At 59.4% G+C, this 16,933-nt stretch overlaps 1 protein-coding gene across 12 annotated transcripts in view; it reads left to right on the forward strand.

The window, feature by feature from the left end:
- MYO18A (myosin XVIIIA) overlaps positions 1-16,933 on the forward strand; it is a 95,582-nt gene that overhangs the window by 48,011 nt on the left and 30,638 nt on the right. For 6 of the 12 annotated variants that reach the window (XM_082678700.1, XM_082678703.1, XM_082678704.1 and 3 more), the window contains 18 exons: positions 160-195; positions 2,311-2,398; positions 2,600-2,706; positions 2,821-2,997; positions 3,358-3,571; positions 3,842-3,984; positions 4,584-4,684; positions 5,545-5,608; positions 5,822-5,966; positions 8,207-8,383; positions 8,602-8,692; positions 8,951-9,143; positions 9,986-10,072; positions 12,122-12,263; positions 12,425-12,584; positions 12,792-12,978; positions 13,302-13,545; positions 15,887-15,996. In XM_082678700.1, the coding sequence (XP_082534826.1) occupies positions 160-195; positions 2,311-2,398; positions 2,600-2,706; positions 2,821-2,997; positions 3,358-3,571; positions 3,842-3,984; positions 4,584-4,684; positions 5,545-5,608; positions 5,822-5,966; positions 8,207-8,383; positions 8,602-8,692; positions 8,951-9,143; positions 9,986-10,072; positions 12,122-12,263; positions 12,425-12,584; positions 12,792-12,978; positions 13,302-13,545; positions 15,887-15,996 (2,466 nt within the window). The remainder of the gene's footprint in view (positions 1-159; positions 196-2,310; positions 2,399-2,599; positions 2,707-2,820; positions 2,998-3,357; positions 3,572-3,841; positions 3,985-4,583; positions 4,685-5,544; positions 5,609-5,821; positions 5,967-8,206; positions 8,384-8,601; positions 8,693-8,950; positions 9,144-9,985; positions 10,073-12,121; positions 12,264-12,424; positions 12,585-12,791; positions 12,979-13,301; positions 13,546-15,886; positions 15,997-16,933) is intronic. The other 6 variants (XM_082678698.1, XM_082678699.1, XM_082678697.1 and 3 more) reach the window with 1 other exon arrangement.

The raw sequence follows: 16,933 nt of genomic DNA on the forward strand, positions 1-16,933 counted from the left end.
CAGTACACCTGCCGGGCCAGCCCTCCTACCGTCCACCTCCTGGTGCTACGCCCCTCTCCCCTCCACTTGGCCCCGGGTGCTTGCTGAAGGGGACATGCCAACGGCCTGCTTGTCTTCACCCCTCTTCTTCTCTCTCTCTTCTTTGCTTGCTGCTGGTAGCTGGACCCTGAGGCCGCCTCTCCTGCCCACAGCCAGGTAGGGTACTCCTGCCCCCCTCAGGAGCCCTCCGCTTCCTCTGGTGACCACCTGCCACCCCCGGCCGGTACCTGGGCTGGCGTCTGTGCCCGGGCCTTGTGCTGGAGTGTAAGGCCTCTTTCCCCTTCTGGCTCCCACCTCACGTGGTATCTGGGGGGACCCCTGGGGGAGGCAGTGCCGGGAGCTGGACATGGGGCAGCTCTGTGTCAGGCCCTGGAGGAGTGTCTAGACTGAGGGTCGCCACTCAGTTTGGCCTCTGTGGCGCATGGTTCTTAGCCACAGAAGCCCAAGGGCCTGGCCAGAGCTTTGGTTTCTAGGTGTTTCAATTCTGCTCCCTCTGGGTAGAGAAAGCTGGAAAGGCTGAACCCCTACCACCCCCACCCCCACCCGCTCCCCACTCTGAAGCCTGAAGCTGCGCATCCTCTGTCTCCCCCTGCTGGCCAATATGGGAACCTGTCTTCAGATTAGCTCTAAAGGAACTAGCTGGAGGCCATGGTCCTTTGATGTCACCTTATTCATCAGTCTCCAAACCCTGGACCCATACAACATGCCCATTCAAGACAAAGGCTCCCCTGTCTCATGATTTGAAAAAAAGAAGGAATTTTGTTTTATAAAGTTAATTTTTTCACATATAAAGAACTAGCCTTTTTTGGATGTCTTCACTGAAAACGTTGACAGCCCCATAGTGATCCTCCTATTTGAGGGGTAATTTCACTGGCCCATGATATGCAAAGTCTGGAGCCTGCTGTGTAAGTCAGCCTTCTGACTCTATAGCCCAGAAGGGCTGTCAGCGAGGGAGAGGGAGTTATCTGAAGCCAGAATCCAACCTGGGAGTAGAACCCAGATCTTTTTTCTTTCAGCTCCAAGAAATGTAACAAATAACGTATTTGTTATTATTGTTTCTTGTCCTTTCCAATCCCTCACCCAGGGGGTCAGTATCACAGAGCAGTGTCTACGCCTTGGCCCCAGGTCGGTTTCATGAGGGTGGGGGACCCTAGGAGACTAACTGTACCTCGCAGCTGGGGATCCCCAGAGAGTTGGGGGATGGGGCTAGCTTGGGGGCTGCTCATGTGGGGGGTGACCGTCCACCCACCAAAGGACACTGGATGACCCTGCTGCCCCGTTGCCCACATGACAAAAGGAGCCTGATGGGCCATGGGGGCCAGGCCCCGCTCCTGTTTGCCCAGCTCCCCCAGGCACCATTGCTGACCAGCTCAGGTCTCTTAGGGGTGCCAGGTTTGGCAACCCTACACCCTGACATTGCCCGTGAATGCTTCTTCCTGATCGGTGACCACCTGGGCTTCTGGGGGCTCCCAGCCCCTTTATACCCATTCCCATGCCCATCCATGTGGCATTCAAGTCTCTTCCTGTATTTGACAGAGCACTGCTACCCCTGCCCCTGCCTCATGTCCCTGGCCATGCTGCTTCATGCCCCTGTATGGCCTTAGCACGTCCCCATGGGTCTGTGCTCCTTCTGAGGAGGCACGGAGGGGGAGCAGGGAGGCTAGCATGTGCATCTGGGCACTGCCCCTGCCCAAGAGAGCATCCTCTGGAGGGAAGACCAGTGTCAAGGCTAGGACTCACCCATCATGTTGTACTGAAGCCCTTGGAAGACATTCTCAGATCTTGAGGAAACGCCCTTTCCCAGCTTGGTGAAGGAGGGCCTATTAGGTGGGTGAATGGAGAAGCCAGGCCTGTAAGGTCACAGCAGCTGTGGCCCAGGGTGAGGGCTGGAGGCTCGGGGTACTGATCATACAGTCTTTGCAGGGAGGGAGCAAGAGGGTGGCTGCTGATTTGCTCTCCTGGGATCTGCTCTCTCCTAGGCACATACTCCATGTGTCCCTGTCTTTCCAGACCCTCAGGGCTGTCAGGGTCCCCAGCTCTGTGTCCTTGTCCTCAGGGCTCCTCAGGACCACCCGCCACCAGCTCCTGGCTTCCCCAGCTTCTTCCTTTGATATCTCTGATGTCTCCCGTTCTGTGTCTGCCACCCACCTGTCCCCCTCGCCCAGTGGCTCATCCGGAAGCCCTTCCCCTCACATGTCTCCTCTCTCCTGCTGTCCTTGTCTGCTTTCCAGAACAGGGTCTGACTCTTTATTCTTCCCCTCCCTCTGATAGGTGAAGACAGAAGAGCAGATCGCAGCTGAGGAGGCCTGGTATGAGACAGAGAAGGTGTGGCTGGTCCATAAGGATGGCTTCTCACTGGGTGAGTCTGGGGAGACCCAGGGCCTGGGCCTCTCTGGTTTCAGGGCTGGGTGGTGGGTGGGCCTCTGGGTCTGGAGAGGCCTGAGTGGTGAGCAAGGAGAGGCTGGTGATACAGTGGGGAGAAGGCAGGACCATGAAGGGCCCAAAGAAGGCTGCCACGGCTTCCCGGGCCCATGTCTGTCTGTCTGTCCCTGCTCTGCAGCCACTCAGCTCAAATCCAAGGAGCTCAGCTTGCCCGAGGGGAAGGTGCGCGTGAAGCTAGACCATGATGGAGCCATCCTGGATGTGGACGAGGATGACGTAGAGAAGGTTTGCAGGAGGCTGGTGGAGGGCACAGGAGGGGGGCCGGGCTGGGCAGGCTGTCCACTGGCAGAGCAGACTGGATCTGTTCCTCAGTGCCCGCCCGCCTGTCCTGTCACACAGGCTAATGCTCCCTCCTGCGACCGTCTGGAGGATCTGGCCTCGCTGGTGTACCTCAATGAGTCCAGCGTCCTGCACACGCTGCGCCAGCGCTATGGCGCCAGCCTGCTGCACACGTACGCCGGCCCCAGCCTGCTGGTCCTCAGCCCCCGGGGGGCCCCCGCTGTGTACTCGGAGAAGGTGCAGCCCCCCTCAGCTACCACGTGGCCCCACAGACCACCCCCTCTATCCCCTCCCCCCTGCCCACTTTCCCCGACTCCACCCCTTCCCCTTGGCATCCCACGGGGCTCCTGTCCACTCTCACAGTGGCCTTGGGAAGAGGAGTCATTTCAAGGGGTGGAGACAGAAGGCCCTCCCCCGACCTCACAGAGGCCAGGACTGGGCTGGTATCTGCATTTCCATGCGTGACCTTAGCCTCAGAACCTTCTGGCTCCCCTGGAGTGAAAAGCCCAGAAAGATGTGGGCCTTGGGGGTGAGGGCTGTCCGTGTGGAGCCAGCTAAGAGCGCCTATCCCTTCCTTCCGTCCCTCTCGCGCCCAAGGTGATGCACATGTTCAAGGGGTGTCGGCGGGAGGACATGGCCCCCCACATCTATGCCGTGGCTCAGACCGCATACAGGGCAATGCTGATGAGCCGTCAGGACCAGTCCATCATCCTCCTGGGCAGTAGTGGCAGTGGCAAGACCACCAGCTGCCAGCATCTGGTGCAATATTTGGCCACCATCGCAGGCACCAGCGGGAATAAGGTGTTTTCTGGTGAGGCAGGGGCAGCTGGGGAAACAGAATGGGCTGGAGAGGGGTGTGGGGATGGAGGCCCCGCCGAGGTGCCAGTTCTTCTTCTCCCTGGCCTCTCCGTGTCCACAAAGCCCCTCGATCCTCAGCAGTCTTGTCTAAGTACCTGGGCCTTCGGGTGCTGGAGGAGCAGCCATGGGATGGGCCTCCCATTCGCCCTGGGCCTCTGGAGCCTGTGGCTGGGGGCAAGCTGCCCGTGGCTTTCCTGATGGGCCCTGGGCCTGTCTTCTGCAGTGGACAAGTGGCAGGCTCTGTACACCCTCCTGGAAGCCTTTGGGAACAGCCCCACCATCATGAACGGCAACGCCACCCGCTTCTCCCAGATCCTCTCCCTGGACTTTGACCAAGCCGGCCAGGTGGCCTCAGCCTCCATTCAGGTGAGGGGGCACTCAGGGTGGTAAGAGATTGGCTGCCTGATTTCACGCCCTAGAAATCAGACTCTCCCCTGCACCTCATTTTCCTGGGATTCTTCCCTAACGAAATGGACCCTGGGCCCGGCAGGGCTGGCCTACTTTGCCCTGAGCCTCCACATTCTGCCCCCTGTGCCTCCTGCCCTGGATGGGGCACGGCTCAGCTTCCTGCCCGTCCTGGGGTTGCCCACACCCTAGTTGGGGCCCTGGCCCCTGCTCGGGGGTTTCTCTCAGGCTGATTCACCCAGGCAGGACTGGCCTGTCAGTAAAGTAAGGCCCAGCTGAGGCTGATTCCCTTCCATGCTAATGAAGTCTCTCACCACAAAGTGTCCAGCTCCCCAGGAAGACTGTGCCTGGAGGCTGGGCGGGGTGGCAGGGCCTGTGTTCTTCCCTGGCTCTGGTGTCTGCCCCAGGTTTGACCATGCGGTGATCTGGCCGCTGGTTGAGCACCTGGAGAATCAGATGCAGCTGCTCGCTCCCATGGGCCTGGTTCTTTCTGGTGTGGGTGGGAGAAGCTTGACCTGGCACTGCCTCCTTGCCCACATACCCTCTATGCTGTGCCACAGACGATGCTTCTGGAGAAGCTGCGTGTGGCACGACGCCCAGCCGGTGAGGCCACGTTCAATATCTTCTACTACCTGCTGGCCTGCGGGGATGGTACCCTCAGGTGAGACGGGACAGAGGGAACAAGGAGGGTGCTCTGGGCTCCCACCACTGACAGCTCCTGGGCTTTGCCAGTTGATTGCATCCCATGCCGGTTGTTTATTTCACGCCTGCCATGTGTTAGGCTCTGAGCTAGGCCCTGGGGATGGCGAGATGAATGAGCCATAGGCCCTGCCCGGCGGGAGCTCCCTGGCCCCGGGCATGGGGGACCTGGCTATATGTGAGGGGCACCATTGACCCTTCAGCGTTCCCAGGGCCTAGCTAGGATCTGTGCTCCTGGGAAGCCAGATCTGGAGAGGAAAGCACACCGAGATGCAGGTGGTCAGAGGCTTGCCCGCAGTTACACAGCTAGTATGGGGCTGAGCAGGTGTTTGAGTCCACACAGGGGCCAAAAGCCCGAGCCTTTTCCAGTGCCCTCTATGCTGGCCTCCCTGCATCCACGTTGGCTCCTCCGCCAGGCTCCTCCCTTAGACCTTCGGGCTTGCTGTCTGTGTCCACTGAGAAGAGGATAAATGATAAGGCTGAGCAAGCAGCCCAGGGCACTGTTGTCTTGAGCTCTCCTTGTCACTGAGGGCACGATCTCAGTCCTGGCTGGACTCACCCTTCAGGCAGATTGCCTGCTCTCTTCCAGGGGTCTGTCTGGACACTCTCACCAGGGCCTGTCTGTGACCTGTCCTAGGGAGGCCAGTACTCTGGCCCGGTGTCCAGGCCAATTAGGAAAGGCCGTAGCAGCTGGCCTGACAGGAGGGCATGATGGGCAGACAGAACTGAGTCTGGAAGCGGAGTCTCTGTCTCCAGCCCGGCAGGGAGATGGACTTGGCGTGGGGACCAAGCGCTGTGCTGATGCCTCGTTTGTACCCCTAGGACAGAGCTCCACTTGAACCACTTGGCAGAGAACAATGTGTTTGGGATTGTACCACTGGCCAAGGTGAGGGGCCTCTGGGGACGGGTGGGCAGCCCTGGGCCTTGGGGTCGGAGAAGCTTGGAATGTCCTGGACTGCCTCATGGGAGTAGCAGGAGCCCAGCCCAGGCCGGGCGGCTGTCCTCTAGCTTGGCCGCCCTGATGCTCCAGCAGCATGGGAGATACCAGAGGGACAGCCCCTCTGAGATCTGCTGCCAGTGTGCCCATCTGTCGCTGCAGCCTGAGGAGAAGCAGAAGGCGGCTCAGCAGTTCAGCAAGCTCCAGGCGGCCATGAAGGTGCTGGGCATCTCCCCCGACGAGCAGAAAGCCTGCTGGCTCATCCTGGCTGCCATCTACCACCTGGGGGCTGCAGGCGCCACCAAAGGTAACGGGCCTAGCGGGTCACCTGGGAGAGCTGGTGGGGGCCCAGTCCACTCCCAGTTTGTCCTGGCCCAGCGCAGACACACCTGTCATCAGACACCCCTCTTTGGCTTGTGCCTCTTCCCCGTCCCCTTCATCAGAGCAGAAGTCTCCAAACCCCCGGAGAAGCATCTCTGCTAAGGATGGTCAGAGGCCTGGACTGAGGTGGCAGTGACCGGGCACGCTGTGAAGAGCAGGGGGCTTGGGGGTTGGAGGCTGAGAGGAAAGGGAAGGGCACGAATTCAGAGCAGTCCTCCTGGAATAACTCTCCTTCTTGTTCCCTTTCTGACAGAGGCCCCCGAGGAGCAAGCGGGTAACTGACCTTGACCCCGTCCTGGGGTGTAGGGGCCACCTTGCCCCCTCTTGGTGCTTGCCCTGGGCTCTCTCTGGGGGCTGGGCTTGTTCTATCATAGCAGAGGACACTGGCCTGGGAGAAGCCCCAGGGTTGAGGGTGGAGAGGGTGCTTACTGGCAGTGGGGCTTCTCAGAGTCCCAGGAATAGCTGCTTCTACCTGTTTTGCATTCAGATCCTGGAATCTCTCAGGATGCCCTCCATGGGGCTTATGTGGGGAAGGGTGTGCTGCTTCCTGGGGCTTCCCAAGGCCAGTTTTCCCTCAGTCTTCCCTTCTCTCCACTGGTTTGGTAGTAGGTGCCTCTTCCTCTTGCATGTCAGGGTAGAGGCCACCAGGGGGCAGCAGGCACCGTGGTATTGAATGGGCTGCAGCTTCAGCATCAGTGCTTGGGGTCTTGTGAAGGGCTGGAGCTTGGTCTGGCTTGGAAGAGCTCCTTTGCCTTCCTCTGAGATTCCATTGACGGTCAGGTGCTCTGAGCTCCTCTTCACCCCTTTCTCCTCCGGTTTAGGGAAAGGGATGCTGCTTCTGAACAGCACCTTGGGCATTGGCTTCATCTTCCTCTGGGATGTGAAGGGCCCCAGGCTGTCAGCAGGAGTGAGGAAGCGCTGGTGGGTGGGAGGGTGGGCGGGTGCATGGAGGAACATGCGTCTGGGTGTTAGGTTCCTTATGATCCCAGCAGGTTACATCCCTGCCAAAGAGGAAGCAGACTCTGAGTTAAAGAAGTTGTCTCCACACTTGTAGGTGGGCAGGTGGGTGGCTGTGTGGCTGTGTCTTGAGGAAGTTCTTTCACTCCAAGGAGGTAACAGTGCAGGTTTCCTGTAACCCTACTCAGCGCTGCCTGCAGGTGGAGAGCTCTGGGTGCGTCAGTACGTGGACCTTGTTGAGCAGTGTCTGTTACCTCCTCAGAGCTTCCAGTATTTTCGGCGGGGTGTGTGTGTGTGTGTGTGTGTGTGCACATGTGTGTGTGATAGAAAGTCTTTGCAGGTCTCTTCCCTTGTGTGTCAGTGTGATCACATCCATAAACATACTCCTTTGAGGCTGTGAGTGTGCGCGCGCACGCGTGTGTGTTTTTGTGTTTCTGAGTCTGAATGGGGTTGTGTTTTCTCTCCTGCTCATCTTTCCAAAGCCCCACCCCCACGGGCCCTTCCACTGGGCCTGGCAGGCTCAGCTGATGACTGTTTGCTAACATGCTGTTTTTCTTTGCATGCTGCATGCTGGTCCTTTGCCTTACAGAAGCTGCCGAAGGTAAAACCTTGTTTCTTGTTAGCTTTCCCTAATTGCCGCGATTAGACACGTGTCGGCTGAGGCGCGTCTGCCCGCGTGGGCTGTTCCCTCTCCCCCGCAGTTTTTTCTCGCCTCTCCACTGTTGGGCCACCGTGGATGTTTGCGGTCTCGCCTGGCGGACGCATTCGGGAGGGTCCTAATGCGTTCAAGGAAGGGGGAGACGCCAGTGCTCTCCTGATACTCCCCCACCAGGCACAGGCAGTTCTGTGTTCATCCTAGGTGGGCTGGCTCATGCTCTGTCCTTCCCCACGTTGGCGCCTGGAGCCAAGCCCTCTAAAGGGGTTTTTGCAGCTGATTGGGAGCCCTCTGGTGGCCGCAGTGTGGAGTTACCTCCTCTTTTAGGACCTGCTCGTTCTCTCCAACCCCAAGGGACACAGGAAGCGCTGGCAGCTGCTGGCTCTTCCTGTTTTGCCTGAAGCCCTGCTGGTGTCATCAGGGCTCGTTTTTTTCCCTCTGGAAGATGCCTGCTCCCTAGTGCTATGGGCGCAAGGGAGCTGAAGGGCACAGTGGTCAGCAAACAGTCTAAGGAGGAAGACCCACGACGTCAGGTCCTTTTTTCTACCCCATAGCTGGGCGCAGGCAGTTTGCCCGCCACGAGTGGGCCCAGAAGGCCGCGTACCTGCTGGGCTGCAGCCTGGAAGAGCTCTCCTCGGCCATCTTCAAGCACCAGCACCAGGGCGGCACCCTGCAGCGCTCCACCTCCTTCCGCCAGGGTCCCGAGGAGAGCAGCCTGGGGGACGGCACAGGTACCCGAGCCCCTTAGCTGCTGGATGTGATTGGAGGCCTCTTCCTGGGCTCGTTGCCATCTCTGGGGTGGGCAAACTCCTGAGGTGAATAGATGCTCCCATTAGAGGGAGAGGCCCAGCCCCAGGGCCCCATGCTGCCTTGGCCTGGGTGGGTAGGGAGCACACCCAGGTGGGGAGTCCCAGGGACCTGGAGATAGAACTGACCCTCCTGCCCACAGGCCCCAAACTGAGTGCACTGGAGTGCTTGGAGGGCATGGCGTCCGGCCTCTACAGTGAGCTCTTCACGCTTCTCATCTCCCTGGTGAACAGGTGAGTGCCAGGCAGGGCCTAGGAGCTCTCATCTTGCTGCCTTGACGAAGGTGGGGTTGATGCCTTTGGGCTTGTGTGATTGCCGAGGCAGAGCCATCCTCCACCAGCAGAGGGCTCACTGTCCCTGCAGGCAGGAGAGGCACGTCCTCCCCACGGGTCCTGGGCACCTGGGTGGGGATGGGGATGGGGGCGGAGTGAGCTACCTGGGCACCGGGGGCACTGCCCTGGGCAGCTCTGACCCAGGCTCTCCCTGTGAAGGGCTCTCAAGTCCAGCCAGCACTCACTCTGCTCTATGATGATTGTGGACACTCCCGGCTTCCAGAACCCTGAGCAGGGTGGGTCGGCCCGCGGGGCCTCCTTTGAGGAGCTGTGCCACAACTACACCCAGGACCGGCTGCAGAGGCTCTTCCACGAGCGCACCTTTGCGCAGGAGTTGGAAAGATACAAGGAGGTAGCGCTTGACCTTGCCCCTGCCGCCTAACGCCCCCAGGCTCACCTTCTGGCCTTGGCACCCTCAGTGCGGGGGGGAGGCATCTGTGGATGCAGCAAGGTACCCCTTCCCTTCTGGCTGCTCCCTTCCCAGCCCTTTACTCTCTGACTTTATGTCCTCCTGTGGTCTCTGGAGCAGGACGCTTTTCCTGCCCAGGCTACGTTCTTTCTTTATGGAGAGTTTGCTCTCCAAGAAGCCCAAGATGCATTCAGGGTCCCTGGGAGCCCCTCTCTGCCCACCTTCAAGGCACCTGCCTAGGCCCTGTGAACTGCCACCGTGCAGTTCCTGCCTCCACGTGTGTCGGGCCTGGCCTTCCCTGTCTCCTGAGCTGTTGGTATGGTGACTGATTACTTAGGCCCTCTGCCCCCATAAAAGGGTGTCCCGGATGGATCTGGAAATCCTACCTCAAGTGGAGGTGAGCTGAACGAGCTGGGGAGAATATTTATCTTGGGTGAGAGAAGATTCAGGAGGAAAATGACGGTTGTCTTCAAGTATTTCAAGGATGAGTGTGTGAAATCGAGAGTGGGCTAACTCCACGCAGCCTGATCAGCAGGTGGGAGTAACAGGAGTGTGTACGTGACTTTAGCTCGCTGTAAAAGGAGGTTAGGAGAAGGTTAGCTGTCCGAAGACACGATGCGGTGCCTTGAGAGGTGGTGAGCATCTGTCAGTCGGGCTGTTGGAGGGGAGCTCCTGCCCGGATGGGACATTGGACTTGCTGACCCCAGCGTCCCCACCTGGCCTGCTCCTAGGGCTGCACCCCACACACGGCCCTGTGCTCACTACCTCCCCACCTTCCCTCCTAGGAGAACATCGAGCTGGCGTTTGACGACCTGGAGCCAGCCACAGGTGACTCTGTGGCCGCCGTGGACCAGGCCTCCCATCAGTCCCTGGTAGGAATTCCAGGGAGGGCCTGGGCTGGCCTTTTCTTGCCCTTCCCATTCCTCTCCCTTGGTAGAGCCCTCCCCATATGAGCTGCTGCTGCGTGGGGACACGATGGGCTGGGGGGCCCAGCAGTCAGGCCCAGACACCAAGCGCTTCCGAGCTGTGCGCCCTTTCGCTCAGCTGCCAGCCAGTCTGGCCGGGAAGGTGGTACTTCTTTCTTCCCTGGTGCAGTGGGGAGCACCTGCCACGGGTGTCTGAGCTCAGGCCCTGTCCCAGCCGTGCCTCCAGTGTGTCTGCCAGGAGCCCTGTTACCACCTCCTCAGTGGTGAGGGCCTGGCTGGACCCAGAGGACACAGTCATCCCCTCCCATCGTCCCCAAGCGGAGGACCGGTGCAGCCTAGCAGAGCAGGGCGAGGAGGTGGCATTCACCCAAACACAGAAACAGTATCCAGATATAAAATGCCCACTGAGGGGCTGTGTGGGTGTGAGTCCTCGCCGCTCAGTCTGGGGACGGGCCTTGTCACCCTTTGGGCAAGCGTCTTGGGCACCTTGCTGCCTGGGGGACTGGCTGCCCGGCGAGCGCCTGGCATTTGGCCATTGTCTTCAATTAGGGAAGCTGCATAAGGCGCTTTATTGGAGAATTGGCATTTTTGCCAGGCTGCTGATCTCCCTCCTCTGCTTTGAGTCCCACCTCTCTCTCCCCCGCCTCCCTGCGGGAAGGCCCTGGCCCAGGGGGTGGGGCCCCGGGAGAGCGAGCGTCCCCCTGAGACAAGGGCTTAAAGTGCCCAAGTCCCACATCTCCCCAGGGAAGCTGGCTTTTCTTCCTGACACCTAAGCCCCTGCCAAGGCCTCCCCCGAGAGCCTTTGCCGTTCCCAGGAGGTGTGGGCAAGCTGACCCGGCTGGCTTAGCAGCAGCGGTGGGTCAGACAGTGTGTTTGAATGGGGCTTGGCCATCCCTTCCCTCCTTTGCTCTCCCCTTTCTGATGGGCCTTGGCATCGGGCAGCTCCACCTCTGGGCACGGGGGCCCCTCAGTGCCCAGCCTGCCACTCACCATCCAGTGGCTTCTTGCTCATTCCTGCCGTACAGCTCCAGCTGCTCGGGGGCCTTAGTTGCCCATCGGTCCTCGGCCACCTTCTGTGTCCTCCTGGTCAGCACACAGACTCCCTTGGGCAGCTTGGGTCAGAGAGGGAAAAGGGTACTTCTCTGACTTCTCTTGTCCCCAGTCCCTAGAGGCCAGGCCAGAGTCCTCCTTGCCCAAGGAAGACCTGGGAATTCCGTAAAAAAGGCACCTTCACCCTTGGTTGTTTGGCTTGCGTGGGGAATTAGACATCAGAATTCAGTATTTCCACCTTCTCTTGAAAAGCTGGAGGATTTGCCGACACTAGGCCACCGTTCTTCCGGGACAGCAGTTGGCTGCTCCTGAGTGGTGGCTGTTCCCTTTAGATGGGGACACCTGCTCTCCAGGCGCCCCAGCTCTGCCCATGTTGGCTGCCACAGCCATTAAGTCAGCTGTCTTAGGCTTTTGGCACTTGAGTTTAGGACCCTGTAGTGACCCCACCTGCAGTGCTCTGAGCCCTCTCTGGGTTCTCCCCTCTCGGGCGGGGAACCAGGATTAATCACCGCTGTCTCTTGTTGACAGCTTCCTTTGGGCCATGCCCTGTGCTCAGGGCTTTAAAGACCTCATCTCCTTTTATCTGCGTGGGAGGTGATGCCCAGAGAGTGAGGGCAACGCGGGGCTCACCCAAGCCCCCCTGATCTCCAAGGGGTTGAGGATGGAGGAGAGGCTCTGGGCGTCAATAAGAAGCCTTCAGTCTCTGGGGACTTAGGACACAGGTCCCAGGAATCATATTGTGCTGTGGGCTTCTCTCTCTGATCTCTTTCTGGCCCCTCTTTCTCCTTGCTGGCCACCTGCTCCACAGAATGTCAGCCATGAGTGGCAGGAGCTGTAGCGTGTGTATCTGTGTAGCATGTTTATGGTGTGCGGTCGGGACCACAGGTCCTAGCCCCCTTCACACTGCTCCATGTGACACTGCGGGATTTCTTTCCTTCTGCATAGGTTCGCTCACTGGCCCACACGGATGAGGCGAAGGGCCTGCTATGGTTGTTGGAAGAGGAGGTGCTGGTGCCAGGGGCCACTGAGGACGACCTCCTGGAGCGCCTTTTCTCCTACTATGGCCCCCAGGAAGGTGACCGAAAAGGTAGGTGGTACCCCTGGAGGGCAGCTCCTCTGCTTCCTCTCCTGAGAACCCATTCATGTATATATGAGTCCAGTTGGCACTGCCTTGGGGGCTCACTGAGTCCATGGGCTTTTGGGGGACCTGTGCCCTGATGACCTGAACCTTGCTTGCCCCGCCCTCAGGCCAAAGCCCCCTCCTGCGCAGCAGCAAAGCGCACCATTTTCTCCTGGGCCACAGCCGTTGCACCAACTGGGTAGAGTACAACACGGCCGGCTGGCTGAGCTACACCAAGCAGAACCCGGCCACCCAGAACGCCCCCCGGCTCCTGCAGGACTCCCAGAAGTAAGAACACCACTCCGTCCACCCACCCCGGTTTTCTCTTCCTGCTGTTTGAGGGTTTCTCTGTAGTGTCTCTGTCGGGTGTGAGACGTGCAGCCCCAGCCCAGATAGCCCAGGCCCCCGGCCACGGTGACCTAGGAGCTGGGAAGAGGAACGGCCTCTACTGCTGCCTGAATATGACTTCTTTCCCTCCTTTTCCTCCTCTGGCAGAAAAATCATCAGCAACCTGTTTCTGGGCCGGGCGGGCAGCGCCACGGTGCTCTCAGGCTCCATTGCGGGCCTGGAGGGCGGCTCGCAGTTGGCGCTGCGCCGGGCCACCAGCATGCGGAAGACCTTCACCACAGGGATGGCGGCCGTCAAGAAGAAGTCCCTGTGCATCCAGATTAGGCTGCAGGTGGTGAGTGTGCCAGTGCAGGCCCTGGGGCGCTTCCCGACCGCTGGCAGGGGGCCGGGGCCTTCTGGGCACGCTCCGGTCACCAGTGCCCACTCGGCAGCCCACTCACCTTGATTGCTGCTGGTGGGGTCCTCTTGCAGTGCTACCCGCTGTGCGTGGCCCCCCGGGCCTAGTACGAGCAGGGTTGTCCAGGCTTAGCATGTCCTGCCCAGCCAGGGGTGGGACACCTGCCATCCTGCCACAGAGTGGAGACGCTGGCGCCAGTCCCTGGTCTCTTGGTTCGGGCTGTCGGAGCCCACTGAAGGCTGTCCCTTCCCCTTTGGCAGGACGCCCTCATTGACACCATCAAGAAGTCAAAGCTGCATTTCGTGCATTGCTTCCTGCCTGTGGCAGAGGGCTGGGCGGGGGAGCCCCGTTCTGCCCACTCCCGCAGAGTCAGCTGCAGCAGTGAGCTGGACCTGCCCCCGGGAGACCACTGCGAGGCCGGGCTCCTGCAGCTGGACGTGCCCCTGCTCCGCGCCCAGCTTCGAGGCTCCCGCCTGCTTGATGCCGTGCGCATGTACCGCCAAGGTGGGGCCCCTTCCCTCTCAACTCCTACCTCTCCCTCCTAGAGCTGCCCCTGCCCCTCCCCACCTCCCTAACAGGGCCTGTGGGGCTGGAGGGGTGCTGCTCCCCCCCATCTCCGACTGGCCCTAGATCCCCCTCATCTCTGCTGCTGCCTCCTCTGGGGGTCTCTCCGTGCATCTCTCCAGCCCAGTCTGTTCCTTTCCCTTTTTCTTGCCAGCCTGCTGACCATCCTCTCCCTTCCACATTCCAGCCCTCCTCATCCCCTCCCCTGCCCAGCCCACATGCCCTGTTCCCACAGCTCCCTCCTCCCGCCTTCCCTGGTTTGGACAGGTCAGCTCTGCCCACAGCAGCAGACTCAGTGTCCTTGTGGAGCAACTGCCTCTAAGAGTGGGCCAGCCCTGCAATGAGAAATGAAGTGTTAAATCTTTCTGAAGAACTTAGAATTCCCAAGAAAGGTCAGACAGACCCTTTTTACGGACCCATCTGGACGAGGGGCCAGACAGGACGATAACAATAGTGGTTAACATCCTTAGTATACCAGACACTATTCTAAACTCGTCCCACACAGTAACTCATTTAATCCTCCCAACAACTCCATGAGATGTAGGTACTAGTATCATCCCCAGATGAGGTGACTGAGGCTCAGAGAGGTTAAGTAGTTTGCCCAAGGTCACACAGCGCGTGAGTGGCAGAGCAGGATTTGACCGAAACAGACCAGTTTCTGAGTAGGGTTTCGTTTGCCTGAAAAGTTATGAATCGCCAGGTTTCTGCCCTTTTCTCCCGTAGCTAGAAGAGCATGCAGGCTCCCACCGACCCACAGCCGGGTCCCCTTGAGGCATTCCACAGGGGCACCGTCACTTCCTTAGCAGCCAAAGCTAGGAAACGGGCTCCCAGCCCTGCTCTAAATAAATCATCGATCTGTCCCCACGTCTTGGTAAGGAGTTGCTGTTTATTATTTCAAAACCAGATTGTTACCGCTCTGAACCAAAATCAATGTGCTTCACTCAGACAAGCAGATCGATGAGGCCAGCCGCAGCAGACCCCCTCTCCTCCCCCAGCCCCCAGCCACCATCGATGGCGCTGATGATTAATTAAGATGCCAGGCGTCCGGACCTGCTATCCTGGCCCATCAATTTAATTGCAATTCAGATACAATCAATAGCTCACTTTGTCTTGGCCCCTCAGTGGCCCCCGCCTCCTGTTTCAATCATCAGGCACATGCGTCAGCCCCATCTCGCAGTTGGAGGGCTTCCCAGAGCCAGCTAGGCCGCTGAGGTGGAGCGAGCCCCCGACGGGCTGTCAGGAGCCTGGGTTTGGAGTCCAGCTCTGCCTCCAGCCGCAGGCTTTGTGACCCTGAGCAAGCCAGTCACTCCCCCTCTCAGGCCTCAGTTTCCACGTCTGGAGGCTGAGTTATATCCGGTGTAAGACCTCTTTTTGGCTTGAAATTCTGTGATTCCATAGGAGTGGGTCTCTTGGTCCACTGCCGTGGGCTCTGGTGTCCTCGGGGTGCCTCAGGGTAACCTCTCGCTAGCCACAATCCTGACCTTGCCCCAGCCTCAAGCCCAGACAGTAGGGAATCTCCGTTAGAGGTAACACTCTTTAGGGAAAGGGAATCTACAAGCCTTTTTGGTCACCTTGGGCCTAAGGTCAGGAAGGTGGCAGGAAGGGAGCCCTTTCTGAACACCCACCAAGTGAGCCAACCTGTGCTTTCTACACATTTTCCCATTTAAGCACCATGACTACCATGTGGGGTAAGTGGTAGGGCCCCCATTTACAGACGAGGAAACCGAGACTCAGAGAGGTTGAGTGACTGGTCCAAGGTCACATGATAGCAAGAACCAGGGCAGGATTCCAACCCTAAGCCCTTGCACTTCTCCTCTCTGCTATTCTCCGATGCCCTATTTTCTTTTCTTTTTTTTTTTTTTTTCTTATTAATTCCTCAAGACATCCTTCTCTGGGTTATCACAGAGTCATAGACCTGGAGGCTAGAAAGCATCTTAGGGGTCATCCAGGCTCTTACCTCCATAGCATTCCTTCCAGGTGGTCAGCCGTCCCCCGTTTGCATCCTCACCGACAAGGAAGTTGCTTCCTTCTAAAAGAACCTGTTCCCTGTTTAATCCCCGCAGTCCCAGCGTGGGGCAGCCTGGTTGTCCTCCCGCCTCCTGTCCGTCGCCCCTGCCTCCTTCCTCTCCACTCTCCTTTCCCGGGGCGACCTCGACCGCGGGCTCTCCTCCCCCCGCAGTCTCTTCGCTTTCAGGTGACTCTGCCTGGGCACCAGTGGTTGTTGGGGGCTCTGGGAGCAGGCGAGGCTGACGGGCCTGGCTCCGGGCCGCTCTCTCCCTAGGTTACCCTGACCACATGGTGTTTTCTGAGTTCCGCCGCCGCTTCGACGTCCTGGCCCCGCACCTGACCAAGAAACACGGGCGCAACTACATTGTGGTGGATGAAAAGCGGGTAGGTCTGGGTCCCCACGGCCCCGCCAGACCCTCCTCCCTCTGGTCAGACCCCTCCAGGCAGCTGCCCTTCCTCCCCTAGAGAGAGCCAGGCTGGCCCTGGGTCAGGTGCCTGGTTTTGCCCAACCAGGGCCAAGCCAGGGACACATGGCAGCCAGGCTGTGGCGGTGGGGGGAAGGCAGCCCGGGGCACGGACGGCCTGTAGGAATCACAGGAGAGCCACCCGCTTTAAAGGCCCGAGCTGAGGGTGTCTGCTCTCCGGTGAGCCAGACAGTCACCCAAGAGCCTCCCAGGTGGCAGATTAGAACTAGTGTTTTGGGTGCCCCACTGGTAGCACCTGGGCCCCTCAGCCTTGACCTCCACACCAGGACCTAGTTCCTTCAGCAGGAAGCTGTCCAGGGGAGGGGCAGGCATCCCTCCTTGGAGGAAGATTGATGTGGCAGCACCTTCCTGGTGCCAGGGTGAGCCTAAGGCTCCCAGGGCAGGCCCCTTGTCAGCCAGGTTGGTGAGTTCCTGGCTGTGTGAAGGGATGTCTCCCTGCCGTTCTCGGCTGTCACCTTGACCCCCAGAGGCAACTCCTCAGAGAGCCAAAGGGCTCCTTGAGCCGAGGAACCCTCCTGCACTGTGCTCTGGCCTCAGGTACTCAGCCTGACTTGGAAGGCATCTCAGGCCTTAGGACGGCTCTCCTCAAAGAGAGAATGCTGTGCAGGACAGGGCAGGAAGCCCCCTGCCTCCTGCTGCCCCCCGAGTCACAGACCCACACTGATGGAGGCCTCAAAGACCTTCTCCCTACCCTCTCCATCCGGGACCTGCCAGTGTGCAGGGTGACCTTGGTGTGGCTATACATGACCCACCCACACCCCCTTCTCTCTCACCCTTGACCTCCATTCCCACCTCGCCCTCATGGCTACACCCAGCGCCTCATCATCCCTGGAAAT

This window comes from Grampus griseus (assembly GCF_964374135.1).
Source record: "Grampus griseus genome assembly, chromosome: 20".
NCBI classification, from domain to species: domain Eukaryota; kingdom Metazoa; phylum Chordata; class Mammalia; order Artiodactyla; family Delphinidae; genus Grampus; species Grampus griseus.